Source organism: Hylaeus volcanicus, chromosome 1 (assembly GCF_026283585.1).
Source record: "Hylaeus volcanicus isolate JK05 chromosome 1, UHH_iyHylVolc1.0_haploid, whole genome shotgun sequence".
NCBI lineage: Eukaryota > Metazoa > Arthropoda > Insecta > Hymenoptera > Colletidae > Hylaeus > Hylaeus volcanicus.
This window is the reverse complement of record NC_071976.1, coordinates 8,107,759-8,124,683: the sequence shown is the minus strand read 5'-3', so window position 1 is coordinate 8,124,683 and position 16,925 is coordinate 8,107,759. Positions and strand designations below refer to the sequence as shown.

At 39.2% G+C, this 16,925-nt stretch overlaps 1 protein-coding gene across 3 annotated transcripts in view; it reads right to left on the bottom strand.

The window, feature by feature from the left end:
• LOC128881576 (FH1/FH2 domain-containing protein 3) overlaps positions 1 to 16,925 on the bottom strand; it is a 258,099-nt gene that overhangs the window by 76,896 nt on the left and 164,278 nt on the right. For all 3 annotated transcript variants that reach the window (XM_054132795.1, XM_054132786.1, XM_054132778.1), the window contains one exon: positions 8,623 to 8,681. In XM_054132795.1, coding sequence (XP_053988770.1) covers positions 8,623 to 8,681 — 59 coding nt within the window. The remainder of the gene's footprint in view (positions 1 to 8,622; positions 8,682 to 16,925) is intronic.

Below are 16,925 nucleotides of genomic sequence, written 5' to 3'. Positions count from 1 at the left end.
ATACTCATCTTTCGCGCTTAATTGTTGTTTTGTATACTCTTGTCTAGAATTGATTAAAAAAAATTGGATGCATTCCATTGGTATTTGTGTTTTATTTAGAAAAAAATATTCTGAGGTCCTTTTGGAAAACTTTTCGTACCTAATGGATACTATTGAAATCGCTTCTTTCGCTATTTACTTGTTTAATAAAACGTGAAAGTAATTTTATATGTTTCAAAGAGAATGTCTTGCTTGCAATCAATGCATGCAACAAATCAGAACAAATTGTCTAAAGTTGATCGATTAGTGAACCAAATATCTATCAGAAAATATCACCAAAGTTCTATATGCTCATCAAGCATAAGTAATTGTTTTCATCTTACAGCTCTTCCAATTTAATTTACTTAATTCACGATTTGCAACAAAATCACCAGGTTATTCCAGCAACTATGAGCAATTTTTCACCGGCGACGGGGAAATCGCATCGGGGCGAGAATTTCTTCAGCTGTAGGAGCGCCTAATGAGGAAAAGCGAGCTTTAATTGGACAGTTTCCGTCGGAGATGCCAAGGTAACAGAGGAATAAAAAAAAAAAAATCTCCTGATAGCCGCCCGCGGCGAAGAGTGCTGCGAGTGGCGCTTGAAAGAAAATCGCACGCAAAAGCACGAGGTGTCGGCTGCGTTACGCTTCGCGTGATCTCGAGCTGCGCCGAGCATGGTTGCTGCACGCGTAAACGACTGTGCAGTTACCAACGCCCGTGATTACGGCCGGGCAAGATTTTAATTAATCGAGTACGTTCGTAAAATGCAATAATTTTCATGTTTCAAGCCGACTTTAGAACGCAAACAACTGCGACGCCGCGCACACGCAATGGACGATTCTAAACGCGTTATTTACGAGTCAGCCGTTCGATCGAAGTTTCCTCTACTTTTTGTTATCATCGGGAGGCTGTATTTTAATGAAAAATGATCGCTGAGAAATGAAATCGATCAGCGTATCGAGTTTTATGACGTCTTTAATGGAAGGTTGATGTAACCGACTTATGGAAAATGTTCTTCGAGGAACAGGATGTTGGTGAAAGAAAACGTGCAATTTTTTTTATGAGAATATTGGCTAATTATATGAGCAAAAACATATTAAATTTTCACATTACGTATGTTATTGAGTTAGTCGTTTACTTTGATGTAATTCTTGTAATAACTGTTTCCTGCTTTTTTTGCTAGGTCGTTAGATAAAAGTAGAAAATGGTTTTAAACATTCTTATAGTTTAATAACTCTTACTGTGATATTTTTCATTTGTATCAAGGAATCTTGTATAAATTGCACAATAAAAGTACAAGTCTAGAAATTAGTACAGAATTATTTTAACATATTTTCATAACTCGTTTAATTATTACTATTCAAACAAATGCTGTTCTAAATAGATTTTCAAACCTGTACATCTCAAATCCTATATTGAAATATTGTGTTCCATAAGAAATTATGTTCTCCACGTGGTTGTTTCATACTTTCATTATTTAGATACTCTATATTTGTCCAATCGAGGCAGAAATTTTCGACACGCACCAGGACAGTCGCTTATCTAGAACAAGAGTGAAACGTGCAAAATGGAATCTATTTCAAGGCCGAACAAACTCGACTGCAGTTGCTGAGGATGTGCGAAATCTGACTCCGCGTGTCGCGCTATGCGTGAGAATCGCTGCGTTTTGTTCTGGAACTGACGCGCAGGAAATGTTAGAATTATATCAACTATAGCTCGTTAAGCCGATTTCATTCAACAAACTTTCGTTTTGTCATTCTCTATAAGGTGATATTTTTTTTTCAAATTTGCTTCTTCGACTATTGTTTTCTTCTCTTTAAGCAACAAGATCAGACCATCATGAGATCTCAGAAAAAAGATCTTTCAACTTTTAAACTTTTATCTTTGTTTTGGTTTTTTTACATCAATCCCTATAAGCTGAATCCCTATAAGTTTTTTATTTTAAATTCGTACCTCTACGCCTCTTATAATTCTCAGCAAAAATCGTCCCGCAGTCAAAGGGTTAATAATTCAGATGCTGAAGGAACCCCGTAATTAATCATTTTTTACCGTCCTTCTTTCAAACTTCAACTATTATCTTTGTTAATCATGGTTCACCTTCAGCCGGTCGAATATCAACAATTTCATGTGGTACAACCTAATATTTGGCCATTCGCGTTTACGAAACGTTTGCCCACGAAAATTGGGGATCACGCGAAAATTCCGTGGCCTTGCTCGACGGACCGAGTCACGCACAGCGTTTATTAACGAGCATATTACTAATAACGGAATGGAGATTGGTACAAGCGGAACTGGCATCGCTCCGAGGCGAAATTAAAACGGGCGAATCATTATCCCGCGAGGCGAATTTATCCGTTAACGCGTTTTTTCGCGACCGACGATGCATGAGTCGATTTTTCTAATCGAAAGGAATATTGGAAATCATTGAATCATTCTAACGGCGAGAGAACATCTAGAATATCTATAAATCAGTTTTCCGATAACAAAGAGGTAAACATCGAAGACTCTCCGGGAAATGTAAATTCAAATACAAGAGAAACGACAGAGTAAATCAGCCAGGAGGCAAAACTTGCGAACTTCGAAAGTAAACCCGAGCTCTGACGTTAGAACTCTTTGGATGGCTCGGGAGACTTCAAACTCGTAAACAAAGACAACTAAGACGAACGAGTGAAAAATTTGGTGTTTACCCAAGGTGAAGGCGGCGAACCTCGACCGTGGATCATGATTTAATCTGCTGACGCGTGAGAGATCACTTTATCGAATGTGTATTTGGAAATTAGGGTAGGTTGTGCCTAGGAAAACAATTATACAATATGAAAACTGTGTAAAGAGCATGATAACGCAAAAGTATAGTTTAAATAATAATCATTATATACTATACAATTATAATAATTATTATAATATATGTGTAGGCAATTATATAATCATATAGTAATCAAAATGTATATTTTATATAATTTTCTTCTAGGCACACTTTAAGACTTTCAGCTGACGAGTCAATAACAACCTCACTGAGTTTCTACACAAATATCACTAAATTCTTTAAACACCAAATAAAGATCCTTTATAAAGAAACTAGTTACTTATCAAACATTCTTGTCGCATCTATTTCACATAAAGGAAATTTTGCCTTATTTAAAGTACCTCTATGCGTCCATTTCACCTAAAAGATGTATCTTCCTCTCTTAAATTACATTTCAAGCATCTTTTGTGCATATTTCCCGTGAAGGATATTTTATCTCCCTTAAATTACCTCCCAAGCGTCTTTTAATATATTTCAATTTCTCCCCAGAATCTCGTTTCATTTGCGATAAAAGAGACTGACGCGTATTAGGGCAACGAAATAATATTCGCCGCATCTTGGCACGAACGCGAATGGGTTAACCCTTATAAACATGTATAACGTATACAGCGACACTTAGTATTATACTGTAGTAGTATACACTTAGATAATAATAGCAATTATAAATTCCAGAATAAGTATTTATCCAATAAGTAAGTAATGGAGTAATTTAGGCTTTTTGATCGATTGGTAGGCAAAGGTGGATTACAACTTACATATTTTCAAATGTAATCGAATTTCAGGAAAGAGGACTTTTAAGTCGTTAAACCGGAAGGTTTCGCGAGGACAGGGGTACACGAAGAACCGTTAAAATATGTAAAACGGCACGGTCCGCATCGGCCTCCGCTCCTACCATCCGCCCTTTGCGTCCTGCTCTTTTTTTCTGGACCTTCGATCATCTCCTCCACCACCTTCGCGGAGTTCAACGAACGGCTATGGCCCGCAGGTGAATTCAGCGAAGGGCCAGACGAACGGATTTTCGTATTCGATTTGCTGGAGAGCAAGTCGCCCTGCCTCGAATTGCGCGCGATTTTAAGCCACGAACCGAAAATTTGCGATACTTATCGGGGAACAAAATCCAAATTTAAGTATAAGAGGTCCTCATCGTTCGTAAGAAATGCACTTGATTTTTTTCAGCACAATCAACCAACATTATAAGAAATATGAAGATCAAGATTAAAGGGAATCCAAAGACCCTTAGATTTTTATGTTCTGATCAAGAAACGTCATTAGTCGTTACAAAAGCTGTGTCAGTCCAAGCAGATGTTACCGATAGAATTTCTCTTATCCACTCGTGTATTCTTTGAATCAAATTATCATTTTGCACGTCATCCCTTTCGCGAAGGGACGCGCGCTAACGACAACATACTAGACAACAGCTTAATTGCTTTTAATTAGTCGTCATCTACTTGACGTTTCTCTGCAGACGTATAAAATTAGAGGCAACTCGACGACCGATTCCCGACGTAATAACAAGCTGAACGTGCAGAAGGTAACTCTATCGTACGATTTACCATGTACATAATTACCATCATTCTTGCAATTTCTTTTAAGAAAAGGAAATCCCCCTTCAAAAACGCGCAACCGGTCCATTAACATTCTCCACGTGTCAACACGGGTAACATAGTAATCAACAGCAGACACGGTGGAACATTTGTATCGTACGTCAACATTTTTCTTGTGAACGAAGTCTAATGATCTTCTGTCTGCAATGTAGCAATCCAAATGTGTATATTTTGCATACTCTGGACGGATTTCACTAAAAGACGTTTTACTTGTTGTTTCGCAAGATATGAGCCGTTCACTGTACAAATCTATTAACTCCACCAGTCGCGCAAAAATTGTAACATTACTGGCGATTATTTCTTCGCTATTCTTTCTTATTAATTTTATACACCGTTAGATGAAAGCTGTATTTGTATTTATGCATTCTGCGATATTTATTTGAATTTATATTATACAGGGAATTTTAAAAAACAATGTATATTATTTCATCGCATTTCTCAATTTTTTGTTTTATGGAGGTAATCGATTTGTTGAAAATGTGTGACTTCCTTCGTGTAAATTATTCCTAAAATATTATTTACTGTATCTTAGAGTGGATGGTAAAATTATTAGAAGCACATGCTAAAAGTACGTATTGATGAATTAAAAAAACTTAAAAATCATCCACTTCTGAATGCTCCGGATTAGTCACCGCATACAACAACGCATTGCTTCCACAAAATTAATTATTTATACTCGAAAAAATTAAGTACGTCTCCACAGAATATACTCAAAAGTATCTGCAAAGTTCGAGAGTAACACGTACGATATCATCTTCCCCAAAAAATTGCAAATGTCCCCCCAGTTCCTAGGATTCCAAACTACCGAATCTCTAATGGTTTGTTCCAGCGATTCCCTACGCTCTATGGAGTTGAATTTCACCGTACATACGCGTATGCAGTGCAGCGGCACACTTGAGATTGAACGCTCTCGAGTACGAGGACAATCACGATTACGGTTAGTTAGATCAGTTACACTTGTGCAAGCAGAGACCGCGGGTGTATTACAGAGCATGAAAGCGACGCAGTCACGCTCCCAACTGAAACAACAACGCGTCGCGATAAAATTCACGCCGCCAACTTTTTATCGTCCATCAGAAGTTCGTACGGAACCGCGTGAACCAACAGGCCTCTGTTCGTTAAATGAAAAAAGAAAAATAGAGCCGAGTAACGAGGAGAATCGCCCATTGTGTCTCCAAATCTCGCGAGAGTGGAATCTGCTTAACCGAATTTCACGTTTCGATTGCGTGGCTAGTGAAGCTATGCAATAGCGCTTTAAGAATATGCGTCCCGGTAATTATACGTCGTTACTTTGCGAAAACAAATTGTCTGAAACGCGGACAGATTTTATCCAGCGCTTTTATCTAGGCTGGTTTTTCTACATTGTTTAGTTGCTGGGTTACATTATTGAGGTGTGGGAAAAGAAAATATGGGGTGTGCCTGTTTTCTTTTTTTTTTTTACGTGCAATGGTTTAAATGAAATAAATAATGCAAGATTGTTAGATTTCAGAATGGTGTACATGGAGCATGAAGCCATATGAAATTAATTAGACTAATTGTAATCAAGTTTGATGGCAGCATTTAATATTTTCTTTTGGTTGCTTTAAGGATTCTACTTGTAAGATTTTGTTCATAAATTTTGTATCTAATTATTAGGATGATTTAGGCTTAGTTAATTCTACGAGCGATTCTTAATAAATTAGAAAGAATATTAATATTATTTATACCTATTGTACACCTTCTGTATATCTAAATACAATCAAATATGTTCTCTCGCAATTTCTAAAAATTTGTCCTTAAAACAGTGATTGTAAATGCAAATGCAACAATTTAAAGAAGTACGCGAATAAAATTTTCTTTAAAAAAAGAATTGTCATTCCGCAGTAGTCACAGTACCCATGGACGAAGCTCCAATGCCCTGAATCCGAGAAGACAATCTAATGTTTGACGAAGAATTTCTTATTACGGAGAGTAAACATCGATAACTCTCCCGCTGAAATCGCGGGCGTATCCTCGCAACCCCGTCGCAACACAACGGACCATTTATTACTTTTTGCGTCATCGAATCCCTCCTCACCGACCGCGGCCTATCGCGTTATCCTGGGATTGACAAAATAAGATGTTTCGTCGGTGCTCTTCATCGCTTCACGGCGATCAATCTCTTTTTATCGGAAAAAGGCGTCGAGTGTTTCGCGACGGGGCGAGGGGCGTTTACGTTTTCGTCGAAAGCGAAAAACGGCCGAGGCCGTTTTCACGGTGATTTCGTGGAAACCTCGTCGCGTGCCGCACGATTCAATTTTCCCCCGTAATATTCTGATTTAACGGTGGGCCGACCGCCTCGAGGAAAGGCGTTTTCGAGCGACGTAGACGAAGAGACGAAGAGACTTTCAACGCTCGAGGACTCGGAGGATAATTGCTTGCGGAGGAGACCGCAAAAATACTGTCCACGCCCGAACCTACGACCGTTTCAATGCATCAATTTAATTGCTCGATGAAATTGGTCATTCCAGAGAGGACGGGGAGGACGTGACGTAACCGCTTTTCCAATTAACCTGCGCCCACAATAAGGTGTATTGTCGAGCGTCCAGTCGACCTTCGTCGACCCACTTTTCGCAAATTAACCCTGACGAAGGACTGGACGAGCCTGTCAGTCAGAAACATAAAAATGCGTAACTTCTTCTTTGGATAGTTTACAAATTAAAAATTTTCAAGCATATTTTACTCTCCTTTAAGAAGATAGAGAAATGTTTGATGAAAAATCTCTCGTTCAAATAACAACATAAACCGCCCACGTAAACCTAAATTCATTAAATTACTAAAAAGAATAAGTGCTTCGCGGTCAACGGGCAGAGTTTTTACTAGGCATGGCGCGGTTAACCATCGCCCGTCACGGTGATTAATGGCCTATGGTTTCTTAGTGAACCACTAGATCGATTTTTTGTCGCTGTTACACTGTTCTGCACTTTATACAGTGGTCATTACTCCACGCATCATTTTCATCGAACGAATAATCACGAACACTAATTCTACATTAAAGCATTTTTTCGCTGTGTTGAAACCATGACTCGTCTACGATTCACTTTTTTTCTCCTCTCGCGATACCCCGCGATTCGACACAGTTGCTTGGAACACGGAATTTTGAAATGCAGTACGATTCGATGACACGAAATTTAATTAAATGGTAGCACGAAATATTCGAATCACCGACTCCCTTGTGCATTTTCAATGTGGATTCCCGTATTTCTGTTACCGAGATGATTTGCAATTCAAAAATTCCGATTCGCGCAATTGTAAAGTCGTTTTTGACGTTTTGTATTCAATATTCATGTGAAAATTGCAGTTTAATTTAAAATTTTTGAAAGGAACTTTAATTAGATCAATTATACGAAAATCGTTCGCACGACCACAAGGCTAATTAACGTTATTCGTTCGTATTCGCTTTTTAATTAATCTGTCGTCGCCAAATGCTCGAATTAAATCTAAAAATCTTTGATTAGTGGACGTGTTCGAACACACAGGAGCAACTTTACTCGATTGTTGTTCCTGTTTAAATATCTAGGATCCGGGATAAGAGGGACAGCCACTCGATGAATTATATTGAAATTCACGAATGTCATTTTTATTTAGCTTTTTCTGATATTGCATACGTGAAAATAAAACATTTATTTTCTATGAATATTATTTTTGTCTAAACTATTCCTTGATATATATAAAAAAAAAAAACATTAGAAATTTTACACAATTATCTCGTGATGCCAAAGTGCTTCGTGTTTTATGATAAAGGTAAATATAAGTTATTTTCTTGCAAGCTCGATACAACTTGTAGCTTCTAAAATATTTCTAAAATAATATTGTCACACCTCATCGTGAACAGTTTAATTTCCACTTTGCCAGTTAAAGATCAATGTTAACAAGTTGCTTTAGCTTGTTGACATTACGAGACATACCCGGTGTCTGAAAGATGAACACGTCATTGTCAATACCACGAGCCACGGGGCACGAGGGCACCGCCTTACCGGCATCGCTGATCGAACGATACCAACCACGCGACGAGGAATTCCTCGAGGAGCATCGGGTGGAAACGTAGCGAGCAGAAAACTAGATTTCACCCAACGATGCCGGCTGGGGGTCGAGGAATCGTCGTGTCAGACGATACGTCGAAGTGGATCGTGAGAGGCACGGCGGCGGTTAGATTCGAATCAAGGATCCGATACTCACCTATGATAGTGTGCACCCTCACGGACAGCTGGGTCCTGAGAACGATCGAGTTCTTTCGGCTGCAACAGAGAGAGAAAAAAGAACGAAATCAGCGAACGGTTCGCATATAGCAGAATCGACGGAAGCCGCGACGCATGATAAAAGTGGGTTAAGCATTCGAGACATGCGCGGGGCTACGGATGGAAAAGCATCGCGACGCAACCGCGGGTAATTATTTCTTACACCATAGACGGCGGCTAATTATTCGTGGCCGCGAATTAATCGAGCCTAGTAGCCGGGTAATTACTTAATTGGGCCTGCGTGAGCTCTTGCTCAACGCTCAAGTATGCGTGCGCGAGTTTGCGGCATGTGTGTGCAACGTGTGTTTGAGTATGTTTAAAGGGGGCGAAATTGTTATCTGGATGGAGATTTCGGCAGATGCGCAGCATTGTGTCATGGAGGAATTGTGTAAAAATAAACATCGGACGTGCTCTTTGGTGTTGAGAATTAATTAATAATATGGAATGTGTTTGCCTGAGTTGTGAGTCCTCGTGGCTAGGTGCGAGCATTTATCAGCTGCATTTGTGTTTACAGTGTTTTTCAAGCTTAAAGTTACTTTTCAGGATATTTATTCAAGTTCGCATTTTTACTTGAATAATAATTTTAATTCATTGTATCAGCTCATCATAGATAGGACTGTATGTAGTTAAGGTTTGTGTGCATATATATATATATTAATTTTAAAGAATCTACTCGATACCTATTATTCGTAATAAAATTCTCAAACATATAGAAACATCTTCAATCTCTCTTTCCTTCCTCTGATCTCAGTCATCTTCACCAACTACACACAAAGGAGGATTGCAGCAGGTCTTCAAGTCTACGTGTCTCATTATTAAGTTAAAATCAGATATATCAAAGTAGAATAAGTACAATATGAATTAGATTGCGAGGATTGTAATATCTAGTCAGTCCCATAAATGCTAGTACCTTCTATGTCTATTGAAGAAGTTTGACTAAATTAAATAATAGTTTTGATATTTCCAAATAAATATTTCATTATAAATACGTACAAGTGTATAGTTTATTTATGTTCATATTTATAATGAAACATTTATTTGAAAATACCAAACCTATCATATGGTACGAATATTTATGGGACTGATTGTATAAAACAAACCTGTGATTGGTATCAGGTAAGCTTGGACCAAAACACGGAATAATCAACGTAAAACAAATAACGTCCCCTTAAGAAATAAATAAACTAAACTAACTACTTGTCTCGTGCTTTTCATTATTTACACCAAACAAGCCACTAGTGCCTCGTACATTTTAATTAAAAAGAATGCTGCTCGTCGCCAATTATTTCTAATAAAATTCTCACACACGCTCGATGCATGCACGATTCGTTACGAATTGGGTTAGAGTGGCTCCCCGTTTCGGAATCCGCTCCGCGCACCTTGGCTAGTCGCGAACTTTAAGGCCCTGCGAACCTTCCCACGCCACGCGTCCCTGAGAAACTACGGCGACCGCGTAGACAATGGATTTCAGAGTCAGCAGAAAAAAAAAACGAGAGGGAGGAGAAACGGTGGAGCACGGCGGAGGGCAGAAGAAGAAGAAGAAGAAGAAGACGAAGACACCACGGCGTACCTGAGCGTCAAACGCATCCGGGGCGAAAAAGTCGGGTACGTACGCGCGTTAATAATGTTTCCGCTCGTTAAACGAGCGAGACGAAGCACGATTGCGCGTTCTGCTTTTCCCACACATGCACGCGCGCGCAACAGGGCAACCCGCTGCTTATGCGAGCGTTGCTCGCTGCTTGCGATTCCGACGACGGAGATCGATCCGCGATTAAACGCGATTGTGTCTTCGTGAAAAGTTCGGGTCACGATGAGAAATCGGTATCCCGAAGCCCTTCCTTCGCCTAAGCGACACGACGGTGACGCGATCGAGGAAAAAAGCTGCTGATGCTGTTGCGGAATGGTCTCGATAAACTGTGGTCTTCGTCTTGCGATATTAGTTCGTGCTAGGGAACACGATGTGATAATATTTAGGAAGATATTCGTCTGCGACATTGTGAAATATTTGGAGTTGCTTAATTGCAGCGATGGACTGTGCATGAAAGTCATGTCCTGTGTTAGGATTTTTGGTCGTTATTGAGGTGTTCAGTAAAACAGAGGTCAATTGACACATATTCAAAAATACGTTCACATAAAATTATTAGGACTAGACAAATTTTAAAGAGCATCGCGAGGCTCGATGCAGAGAATCTGTTTCGAATCCCACTGTTCGGGATTCAAAACGGATTATCTCGCAATGGTGGGAACATATACCACACTCGTAACACATTACATATGTTGGCCACAAAGGACACCGTACCGAACACCTGTGAATCGATACGAAAGTGCCACGATTCACGAGATGATAAAGTGGCGCTCTTGAACTTGTGGGACTTCATGCATAACCTCGGATACATGAAAGCATCCACGGACGACCGCGAGTACGTAATATCCGATACACTTTCCTCGATACTCTACAGAGATAGCTCTGTAATAAGCTGATACCATCCCTTGGCATATGGTACGGTACAAAGGTAGCTCTACACTCGATAACAACTTCAGACCTAGTAATTTGTAACGTCTCTGTCAATTTCAAGGTTGTTGAAAGTCTTGAAGGATTTCAGAGATTCCTGGGGTTGCAGGAGGTCCCGGAGATCTAGGACTACTCCAGACACCCCAAGGATCTTGAGGATTACCAGGAGTGTCAAGGGTACCAGGTGTCCTCGAGATACTTGGGACTCTTGAAACACCTGGAGGTTGTAGAACCTCTAAATCTGAGGTTGGTAGATTCTGTAAATACAGAGTATATTGTATTGTGAAGATCGCTTGCTATTATGGTTCATGCACTCCTATTAGCCGTAAAAAATGCCCTCTGAAATAAATTATTTATTATTCAATGGCCAAAAAGATTTTGTCATTTAATGGTGTTAATCTTTATTATTCAGGAAAGTTATTATAAATATAAAGAAATTATGACTACACCAAGTGCTTTGACACTTAAATTTAAGATTTTTCAAAAAATGGAGTAAACAACTATCGTAAGTTTAAATTCATTGATGTCATCTCTCAAAAAATCTAGCATCACTTGTATCTTATCGATCTTCTCTTTCATTTATCTGAACGTGCATACGTTCATACGTGTTGGCTTTTAGGTGCAATGTATTTTGTACCCATCCTGCCCAAGGTCCGCTGTATCCGATCCCACGAATCCCGAGTTTAACATTAATCCCGACGTAGTCGTGATCATTAGTGTAATATTCGTGGAAGTCTTGCTTCACTGTAACTTTTTTCTGTAGAACGCAGGTTGTACCCTTGAAAAGAGTTAATTACAATGTGACGAATCGCACACGGGCGTGCAACATGCGCCGACCGAGGTTCGCTGCACGCAGCGGAAACTAACTGAACGGAATTTTCGCTCATCGCGTGCACTAATCTTCTCGTGTTTGTAAGCTAATAGATGAGGATTTCTACGTCGAGTGTTTGTTTTCAACAGGATGTTAATGTAGCGACTGTCTACCGATGAGGAAACAAGTCTGTTTCTTACTTTCTTGTATTATTTGCATCTAAATCTGTACTACGTTGTAAATATTATTATTTTAAAATGTTGAAGCAAGGGAATAATTATCGCTTGATTCGAGATGTCCAGAACATGTAGTGTTTGTTATTGAAATGATACTTTCATTAGAAGATTGTAATGTTTCGTATGGTGATTTCTATATGTACGAGGTATAATTATTTTTTTAAATAATTCTGTACGTATAGATTTGTGTATGCATGTATGTTGACCATTTCATTACTTCATACGTTAGGAATGATTTACAGCGAATAGAGTTCGATTTCGCTCCCGTCCTCCCACGTGACGCGTGGTTCGACTTTCGAAATTTCTATTTCGATTCTCGGGAGATTGAAATTCTACTTTCTACGATGGACGAGTACGCGTTCCCTCCGTGTTTGTTTGACGTCTGTTCTCGTGCAATTACCGCGGGACAATATGCAGCAATTACGCGGACTGGGATTGAATAGAAGGCGAAGAAAAGAAGCCACGCCGGCGCGTGTTTACGTGGAAACGTAAACGACGACGACGACAAACGACGTCGGGGACCCAGTCAGCTCCGACATTGAACTTGGCCCCGTGCCGGAAAGTTTTTAATTTATTCGAGCAACCTCTGCACCCGCGTTTCAACTCTCTTAAGAGACTCCGATGAGTAGCGATGGAAACAAGCATCTTACAAATGGATCCGAAGCTACATTTTTATGTCACGGTGATAAGACTAAAGATAGAAGCAGAAATTTAATAAGGCTCAATATTTAGGTATTCATTGTACGTACTTAATAAATGTCACCATTCACATGTACAAACCTATGTAACGCCATATAATTATTAGAGAGTTTCATAGAGGTTTAATGAAAGTAAATAAAAAAAAGTATCAATATTCTATGTAAATTACTTAAAAAAAAATATTTGTATTCTACTATGGCTTACTCTTTGATGGAAAATATCTTTTCAGTAATTAATTATACAAATTTAAGTTTTGTTCTACATATAAATGTATGATACATAAAGTACATAATTTTGAGGACAGAACATACTTTCATTTATGTTTCTATTTTTCGCATGCGTGTATAAAAATATGAATCGGCATAAACATCCACAGTATTATATAATTATTGCATTTGTATTACATTATTCATTTTCCTCTTATACGATCGAACAAAATATTGCACGAATAAATGAAGATATATTGAAAAATTGGAGTTACTTCAAAGTTACTTCATCCCCCAAAAACAGGAACTAAAATTCTCGAATTTAATTCTCGAAGTAAATGTTGAATGTCCAAATTGACTTTAATTCGCTATCCATCGTACTTGATCCCATTCCTACGCGTCGACCCATTCCTCCAGCTTCTTTTCCCTCGATTCTCATGGAAATGGTTTGTTTACGAGACAGCCGGGGCCGCGAGGTAAGCGAGGATCAAAAGTTTCCCTGGCCCCCGCGGAGATGCGATTCCGTAGTCGCTTAAAACTTGGTACTATTTTTCAATCGCAATAACAAACTCCATAATTCGCGTATTAACGTCGCGCCTTTAATCTTCCACGGTTCTGGTTAGGGTACGCGATGACGTCGCGGGCTTGAATTGCCTGAAAGTTTGATGGCAGCGAGACGACGTGCAACTCTTTGGACGTAGACGACTCGGCGCGATTTTCGATTTACTGTGGCGGCAAGCTCTTTTGGCGCTTTCGCGACGGGAAATGAAGTTTAGGGAACGAATTTAAGTAATTTCAAGTTTCACATCGTCGTGATTGGGTTCCCGCGCTTTCGAACGGACAGTGCGCCTTTTATTTCATTAAGGAACTGAAAAAGTCAATGCCCGAACTGTCGATACATTGTTCAGTATACTGAAATATAAAAAAAAAATAGTGTTATATCTAAAAATCGTCAAGTTAGCTTATATTCGTGAGTAATTAAATAAAACATTCGCGTTAATTTTCTCTTGTACCAGATTTCACAAGGGAAATGTCGAAGAAAATCTTGTTACGTTCTTCTGGCATTTCTTACAGTTTGGGAATGAGAATAATTAAAAGTAAACTGACAATGCGAATGTGATTGTGCGATGTATTTTAGTCTATCTTTTCATAGTACGCACGACCGCATTCCAGAGTTTAATTCACCACTCTTCATTCTCAACTGCGCTTTCCCCGAATGAATATCGTCACCCATTCCTCACCAATTCTCCCTTTCTATTCCCCCTTTCCTACTTTCGAAAGGAAAATTAATTAACCTTGAATTTCCAATCAAGCAATTGTACTGAATGGACAATTTTAACCACCTCAGCATACAGAAACTGTACGTTATAGTAAAAGTTACACAAAGGAATTGACCGATACTTTTAAATATCCCAATGTCTAAAATAAAGTCTGCTGTATATTCTTGACTTATGATTTATTATATATGATGGCTACAAACAGAAAACACAACTCTCCTTTCCATTTATCAGTGGCCATTGCGGATTCAAAAATAATTCACCAAAGAGTTCCGACCTTGTACTACCTGTAACATTTTGCTTGAAAATTCAAGTTGTTGGCAAGAAAAGATTCTCTTGGCTTGCAATCTTAGCAAATCCCTCGATGCTTGGAAGTAGAAAATTAAGTGCTATGAATGCAGCGTTTTATGAAGACGAGGATTCAAAATTGAACTCAATTACACTGTCACACTGTAGTTCAGATAATACTGCGTTTGTCTTACGTAGGTCTTAGACACTATTGTTTAGAATAATATACATTTCTGATTTGGGGCTTTTTCTGTACACAAAAATATTCGTAAAGAACAATGGAAGGAAAATTAGAATTACAAATTAAAATAAATCTTTCATATATTGTTTGTACGTAATTTACTATTACACAGAGCAGAAATGATTTGAAATAGAACGAAGAATAGTGTCTGTTACTTCGAATTCTGTTTAGAGAACGGGTTCAAAGTCTGCGCCTGGGCTTCTAAACATTTATTCCTCTACACATTTAGATGATTTCAAGGTTGTTTTATATACAGATATACGATTTCTTTTCAATTCCTATGGTACCGCAGCATGTGATATTTGAAACAAATAGTAACGATTTTAAATCTATTTCAAACATCACATTTATTTTGCATTCATTAAAAAAATTTAACAAATCTTTGAAATATAGTATTTTATTTTAAAAGACCGATATTAGAGGCAGTTACAAAAGTATCACTGTACATAAAGGCTAACTTCTCACTAACCATTTCCTAATTTCGGCTCATGAATAACCATTCGCTTTAATTTTACGATGATGATGAAGTAAATAGTGTTTCCTTCGCTAGAATGAAGAGATTTAACGCAACTGTTTCGCCTTGTGAACACGTATCCGCCAAAGGCGCTCTTTAACTTCCAAATGATCTGATTAGCATTTTCTTAAGACCTTCCAAGGTTTCGTCCCTTATGTAAGAAAATGAAGTAGATTGGCTGATCAAACCGTTGGGCAGGGATTTGAATCCTCATGTTTCATCGAGTCGTTTATCAATCGAGTTATGAAACCATCTTGAAAATCTTCATCTTTATACTCAATATTCTGCAACTCAGCCAGCCTGATAAATCTGCTTGTCTTGTATGTACGCTGTATAATCCATATATGACTTGAAGCAATAAACTAAGAAACCTAGATTATGATCACTTGCTCAATGTGTTGTATCAAAATACATAGAGATGAAGTATTGAATTTGTATCGTATTGTTCCTGAAAAATGTTTAACAAATCTCTGAAGCTGCCAGAACGTAATATACTTTTTGTATTCATCTGAACACGCGAGGGCGTCTAACACGCGTCCCCAGCAGCAAAGGGTACAATATCGCGTATCGGGGGTTGAACAGTTTAATTCTAAATTTCCCTCGACGTTTCTGCGAAACGTCTAACGACATCCAGGAGATGTTCGACCTTAGCGAATGGCTGCGGAGTGGTTCCCCCGGAAAAACAAGTCGATCGTATCGCGGGTGCCGGTCCTCGAAATCGACTCGAGGAGCCGGAATTCCATGTAAATGCGATCCCCGCCCTTCCCGTTCGGGTGGCGGGCGTTTGCCAGCTTGCTGGCACCCCGAGTGCACCCACGAGAGAATGGAAACCAGCCGGGGGAAACGTTCCCTTGCAAATGGAATGCAAAATCCTGGCCGGTGCGCCGATGCTCGTGGGAACTTCGCTGTCCGTAAGCACGGCGACGAAAGTCCCGACGAAAGGATTTCCAATCTCCTTTAATGGCGCATTAATCGCGACTCGAGAGGACGGAACACCCGGTAGTACCGTGGGTGGGGGGGGGGGGGGGGGAGGAGGAGGATGAAACTGGAAGAGACAGGGGAAGGAAGGTTCGACGCGATAACCCTCCTGCTCCCGAAGCGGTTTTCAATTGACGACGACGACCGATAGTCTACAAAGTTTCTCCGAATACCGATTATCGATACTCTTGCATCCAGTGGCTTTAATGCGCGACGGGGATTTCTTGCGCGCCGTTACGAAGTGGCGTTAAATTGACACTTCCTGATGGAGTTTTCTGAAGTTAAACGTCGAGGGGGCGGAAGGGTTAATTTCTTTGTGTTATGAGTACACATTACTGCTGTTGCCCTTTTCATCCTTACGGTTTAGTTAATTTTCGTCTCGAGATTTTGCAGGAATTCTATGTAATATACACTCAATATAATTTTCTCTCATAATTTTTTTTTCAGTATTAGTGTATTATATTTAATATTGCAACACATAT